The sequence below is a fragment of the Sminthopsis crassicaudata genome, chromosome 1, assembly GCF_048593235.1.
Source record: "Sminthopsis crassicaudata isolate SCR6 chromosome 1, ASM4859323v1, whole genome shotgun sequence".
In the NCBI taxonomy this organism is placed as follows: domain Eukaryota; kingdom Metazoa; phylum Chordata; class Mammalia; order Dasyuromorphia; family Dasyuridae; genus Sminthopsis; species Sminthopsis crassicaudata.
Window position 1 is genome coordinate 684,503,889 of NC_133617.1, and position 6,731 is coordinate 684,510,619.

Consider the following 6,731-nt stretch of genomic DNA (forward strand, 5'->3'; position numbering starts at 1 on the left):
AGGAATTATGTAAACACCACATAAGAGCACTGAAAAAAAAAATTCTGCTTAACATTCCTGAGCTCCAAAATTATTTGATTTGCTTCACTGTTTCACTTTTTCCTGGCAAAAAGGAAAAGGAAAACTTCTGTCTCTGAAAACCCTTTTGAAAGACTGGGACAACGGCAGCAGCATATGGACCCTGGATGAGTCAGTGGGGGCAGTTGCAGGGAGAAAGAGATCTGCCGTCCCCCCATTCTTCCACGTTCAAGTCCAGTTGCTAGTGTGCAAAATAGGCTGAAAGCATGGGCCCATTCCATAAGCAGGTGCACTCCCAATCCCCACCCACTCATTCCATTTCCAATACTCATAGCACATTTGCCCCCATCCAGGGGATTTCAGAAGTCCTAGAGCACTGTGGTGAGGATAGGGTCCAATAAGACTTAGGAGGAACAGTGAATGGAAATGTTATTACTAGTAACCATAAGCGTTATTAATTAGATTTGTGCAGGTATCTGACAGGTGAAATTACAAAACTAAACCACACAGGAGTCAAGGATGCAAGTTGCTAACCAGAGCTAGCAAGCCACAGAAGCGAGCTGGGAGTTTTGCAGGCAGAGGAGAGGATATTACTTCCCTGACATCCACAAATCTTGGTACCTCTGATTGTCGATTTCACCTCAAATGCCCAAAGCTTCTTTCCACAGCCAGGAATAGGGGGAGGGGAAAGGAGGGGAGGGAATGCAGGGAGGGTGGTTAGGAGAATAAAAGCTCCCAGAACAAGCTATGAGTAGAGTGCAATTAGTAAATGTTTGCTATTGACTATAACGATGATAATTAGGTTGGGGCTGGGCTGTCTAAATCTCATTTAAAAAAGAAAGCAGCCCAACAAACTGCACTTAGACTCAGGCCTGACACTGTTACCTGGGAAACGACCCCAGCACACAAAGTACACAAATTCGCCCCCTCCCCGGTCGCCCCTCAGACTCAGCTTGGGGCTGTTAGAGGGGGAGGGACAAGTGAATCACCCCCCCCACACACACACCCCAACACAAACGCCGCGGCCAAGCCCCAGTTAGGGCGAGGAGGGCACCCTCCCGAGTGTGTGTATTCGCGCGCTGCGGGTGGGTGGGGGGCAACCAAAACTCAAAGAAAGCGATTTAAGAAGAAATCGCGCTGCGAGCTGGCTCTCCCAGCTGCCTGGGCTTACCCGCTCGGGGGCTTGGCCCCGGAGGCCGGCAGGCTGTCCATGGGTCCGCTGGGAGGGGGAGGCGCTGCTCCGCTTGCTGCCGCCGCGGCCGCCGAGCGCCCAGACCCCGACTTGCAGCCCGCCCGCTGCGGCCCCGGCAGTCAGGCGCGCTCCCTCCTCCTTCTCCTCCTCTCTGGGCTACAGCCGCCGCCGGAGCCAACGCCAACGCCAAAGTCAACGCCAACGCCGCCGCCGCCTCCCTCCGCCTCCTCTTCCTCCTCCTCCTCCGGCTTCATTCACTTTTTCCTAGCTTCCCCATCGTCCTGCTATTCGGGGGCTAGAAAAGAAGGTGGGCAAAGGCCCCCTCCCGGGAGAGAGAGAGAGAGAGACGCAGCTCCAGTGCTCCCTACCAGGGAGGGGTCGCGCCCCTAAAGCGGTACAGGCTGGGGGGAGGGGGTGCAAGGTGCTTTGGGAGGGAGGTCCTAGACTCCTCCCGCCACAGCGCTTCCCTCTGCCCCCGCGACTATTACTTGCTACACCGCATCCCACAAACCTCCCCCCCGAAAATTACTGCTCTCCTCCCAAGGCAATTACCGGTAACCCACCTTTATGACAATTCTTGCTTTCCCCCTAAAGACAGTTATTGCTTGGAGCGCTCCCACGGTAATTACTGCTCCCCCCGCCCACGACAATTACTGCTTTAGCGTTCCCGCTTTGACAATTACTGCATCCCCCTCTCCAATTATTGCTTTGCCCATCCCCCCACCCTCCACCTTACCATTTACTGCTTTCCGTTCTTTCTCCCCTCCCCTCCCCCTCCTATTCAGAGATAGCCCCAGAGGGTAAGGGCTGAGGTCCCAAAACTGCCCCCCACACACATTCCTTCACCACCAATTTGAACAGTTTTAGCTCCGCTCCTCCCCTACTCAGTCCCGGGAGCCCACCCACTCCACCCCCGCTCCCATGCAATAGACACCTGAGCTTTCCCGGATCTCCTCTCCGGGAGATGGTCCACCTGTTCCTTTCCTGCTCTTCTTTCTCTCTCCCTTCAATCCCCTTTCGTCCCTTCTCGCGCAAAACTTAGGCGGCGGCGAGTGGGGCCGGGAAATCTAGGAGGCCGTAGTAAAGCACTTCGGCCATTTGATCCGCGCGACTGCCCCTAAGCAGATCTACATAAACAGAGCCGCTCTAACTCTCCTGGTGACGGGGAGAATAACCTGCGTGGCACCTTTAAATCATTAACCCGTAGGCGACTCTCACGTGCGTGGGAGGGAAGAAAGAAAAGCAGGCTTCGGATGCGAGGTGTTTGGCAGCCCAGGTGCGGGAGGCTGCAGCCGGGAACTTCGGAGTTCCAGATTCCGGAAAGAGCAAATACTCCCCCAGAGCTAGAATCCAGGGGAGACAAAACCTGAAGATAAGATCGGTGGGACTGTGAGGGACTGCTTAAACTCGGTTCCTCGGCAGGGGATGGACTTATCAGGTCTTTGCATCTGTCCCATTCCTAAGACTTTGCATCTCCCAGCCTGGAGAAGATCCTTGGGGGATGGGAATAGGAAGAGTTTTTAGTGGAGACCCACTGGAAAATTCTGCTGCTGACCTCTATTTCTGCACCTACGTGAGCCTCAGACGAAATATACTTTATTCAGAGCAGCCTCAGCACCTGACACATCGGATCTTACCATCCAATAACTATCAAGACCGCACTAAGGGAGGAGACTGTGGAATAAAGGGCAACCCCAGCAAACAAATGCTTAGTACAACATGCAAACTTAGGCAGCGCGTGGGGTATTCATGTGTAAGAAGTAGTCAGGTTGGGAAACTGACATGTTTCAACATTCCAAGCTCACAAAATTCCCTTTTCCCCTGCCTGGCCCCTAGCCAAGGGAGTTTTCCAGAAAGTTTTTTGTGTTTTTTTTTAGTTTTTGCAACCCAAATAATACTTTCTACCTCCCTGCATCTCCAATATGCAGACCCTCCCGTAGAGGAATTTTCCGAAAGAGAGGAAAGAATGGTATGGACAGGTGGAACCAAGAACACGTTGGGAAATGTTTAACAAGAGAAAAAAAATGGATCCATAACACACTCTTAAGTCTAATCCACATTATTAATATTTTCTCTATCACCTTATTAAGTTTAGGCAATCAAGGGATCAAACCCTGAGTTGTAGCCTTTGTCAACATGAAAGTCTAACAATCTGCCTACACAAACAATGAGCTGGCTTTAGTACACAATGGCCCGGAACTCAACCACAGGGACGCAGTCAGAAGACAAAAAGGGAAATGGCGATAAGAAAAATTATTATTCAGATTATTCAGATCTTACTCAAATTAATGGATAAAAATAATTCATTAGTGGGGTTATTGAAATTTCTTCAAGCACACATCAGAGCAAATAAAACAAAATGTAAAGGATTTTTTTTTTATTCTGAGGTCTATGAACTTTTATATATAGATATAGATAACTCTAAATATAATTGCTTTCCTTTGTACTCCCATGTACTTTTTATTCATTTAAAAGTATTATTCTGATAAGGAATCCATCAGTTTCACTAAACTTTCCAAGGTATGAAAAAAGTTTAAAATTCCTGATTTGAAAGTTACCGTTTCCCATCTATTTTTTTTATTGGTCATTCCACAATTCAAACGTGCCTGTCTTGAAAGCTCAGAAAAGCTTTTAGATACAATGATAGTTGACACTTACCTAAGTAAAGTAAAGTGCTTATCTCGTGTGATATTTACAACAGCAATAGAAATATATGTTCTTATCCCCATCTTATAACTGAAGAAACTGAGGCATCAGAAAAATAAGTGACAACTATATTCATATAACTATAAAGTGTCTGAAGCAGGATTCATTCCAGATTTTACTCTGAGGTCAGAGATCTTTCCATTACACCATGACAAAATATGTGCTTTTCAGATACAGAATTCTATTCTATCTTCTCCCTTCTCCCACTTTGAAAATTAGACTTGGAGAAATAGCAAATTAACTTCTTGGTGACCCTAGTAAAATTTGACATAGTAAGTAGATAGAACAAGTTTAATACACATGTTTATCATTAAAATGGTTGAAAACTCAGTTCACCCTCTTTTTGTGGAAGTTGGGGGTGGCAGAGAAGAAGGGAGAATGTGCTCCTGATTGCCAAAAAATATATAAGCCTGCTTCTCTTTCTTCCTCAGAAAGACTCCTTTATTTCCATGGTAAGTAGATATATTTATTCAGAGGACACAAAAATCTATATCTTTAACCATACTATTCTTCCTGAACTCCAGACTTATTTCCAACTATCTGCTGGACATTTCCATTTGTCCTATTGGCAACTCATACTCAATATTTGAAGTAAAGAAGAAATCCAGAGAAAAATCATCTTCCCCTTAAAAATCTATTTCCCCTTCTGACTTTCTGTTCATAACACCATCATTCTGGTAGCTGGAAAAAGTCATCTTTGCCTCTTTTACTTCTTCTACTCCTTGTTTTCTTTTATCAAGTCCTGCAGAGTCTTACTTTCCAAAGTTCCTTTCCTGCACCATGCCAGACCGATACTTACCCATTCTCTATTGCCACAGTCTCCTAATTTTAAAAATCCTTAAATCTTTCTGGTCCTTATTGAATTCATCATCCCCTATTGCTAGACTGGTCTTCTTAATTCATGTATTTTTTCTGCCACTCCCCAGCTCAGAAATTTCTGTTAACTTAATTTTGCCTACCAAATAAAATATAAATTCCTTGACCTGGTATTTTAAAACTGTCCACCATCTTGCCCCAACCTAACTTCATAGCCTTCCTTTGTACTATCCCCTCTCATCTATTGAACATCATCATCAAACTGAGGTGCTGCTTAGTTTCCTCATAATTCTATGTAGTCTTTCCTCCTTACCTTTGTTTACACCACTCCCGGTATCTGGAATGCATGAGGACAGCTGTTGGATATGGAATCACACAGAAGATGAGTTTGGATCCAGATTCTGTAACTTGCTACCTGTATGATGTTGGAGAAGTCATTTCACTTCTTTAATACCTCAGTCTCTTCTTCTAAAATGAGGGTGTTCGATTAGACAATCTGCCATAGCCCTATCAGGTCTAAAGCAATGATCCTATGATCTTTTTTGCCCCACCCCCAAGTCTACCTGTTGAAATCCTACCTATCAGTTACCCATCTTTCAAGAGTCAGCTCAAATGCCACCTCACCCTTTCCTCGAAATGCTCTTCTCTCTCTCTCTCTCTCTCTCTCTCTCTCTCTCTCTCTCTCTCTCTCTCTCTCTCTCTCTTTTCTTTTTCTCTCCTTTTCTGCTAAATACTTTCATCATGCTGTGCATTATTCGTGCATATTATATTTTGCATTAGATAACAAGCTTCTCGAAAACAGAGGCGGTATCTTATTTGTTCTTGTATCTCCCTCAGCATCTAGCATAATGTCTTATACATAGTTAAGAGCTGAATAATATTTGCAGAATAGTGATCCTGTTCTTTTTACTCTTAGAGCCTTATGGAATAAAAATGTAGACATTATACACATCTCAAACACAGACTTTATATTATAACAATATGATGGTGTAGAATACATTATGCCAAGATAGGGCATAGAGAGAGCTCTTGTGAATGAAGGGCTATCTTGGAGGCAAAAAGGCCTAGGATAGATCCAGGTTGTTTGACCTTGCTCAAGTCACTTAATACTCTGGATGTCCTCAAGCAATTCTCTAAACCTATAAATTGCAGAGAGGATGCCAACCTACACTGGTGAGGAACTTTTTCATTACTTTCTTATAAGTATCAATAAAATGACAATAAAATAAAATGATAGTTTCCATTCAAAAAGAAAATGGGTACATACATTAGAACACACCCCTCTTCAAAAATGTGGCCTTGCATCCATAAATCAATAATATTGTCACATAATTATAGACCATTTACTTTTTCAGAATTAGTCATAGTTGGCCACTAGCATAAACTTCTTAAATTACCGTGTAATGGGGCCCTGGAAGGAAGTGGTTAACTGCAAGGAATACATTCTCTTTCCTTTAAATCTACAGGGACTCAGTATCTGAAGGAATAGGAGCTGTCATTGGTGCTGAGGATGGGAGGGGGGAAGCAACTTTAGGAAAATTCCTTTGCTCGGTCCCATCCTTCTCCCTCTCCTTCCCCCTTATCAGTTCTCGAAATCAGCCTGGCTCAGTTTTCCTTCTTGGCAGCAGAAACTGTCTGTACCACAGCTCCCAGTTGTTGCTCCATTCCAGCTGCCCTGCCCCACGCTCCTTCCATCCACCCACGGGGCCCTCCCCAGCAAGGGCATGCAGAAGGGCAGGATTTCTGGGAGGTGTCACACATAAAGTAGTACAGAAGAGAGAGGATTTCAAGTAGCCACAAGGGCTAAAGAGTCCAATGGGAGAGAAAAAGGAGACTGGAGCAGCATCCAGGGGATTTCCTTGTTTCTTACTTTCCAGGGCTACTGTTGACTATTGCCCCAGCAATGAAAGAATCAGAATTAGTGCTTCCCCTGTATATTCATAAATCTGGAAACAAAGTAAAACTAAGTTTACCATTATTTATCAAAAAGAATGAGACT

General features: G+C 45.0%; 1 protein-coding gene across 10 annotated transcripts in view; it reads right to left on the reverse strand.

Moving 5' to 3' along the window:
- Window positions 1-2,751, reverse strand: part of COBL (cordon-bleu WH2 repeat protein) — a 343,248-nt gene extending 340,497 nt beyond the window's left edge. For 4 of the 10 annotated variants that reach the window (XM_074283616.1, XM_074283612.1, XM_074283613.1 and 1 more), the window contains exon 1: window positions 1,190-1,574. In XM_074283616.1, the coding sequence (XP_074139717.1) occupies window positions 1,190-1,230 (41 nt within the window). In that variant the 5' untranslated portion in view covers window positions 1,231-1,574. Of the gene's footprint in view, window positions 1-1,189; window positions 1,605-1,773; window positions 1,849-2,144 lie in introns of those variants that run through there. The other 6 variants (XM_074283615.1, XM_074283610.1, XM_074283605.1 and 3 more) reach the window with 4 other exon arrangements.
- Between the last annotated feature and the right edge of the window lie 3,980 nt (window positions 2,752-6,731).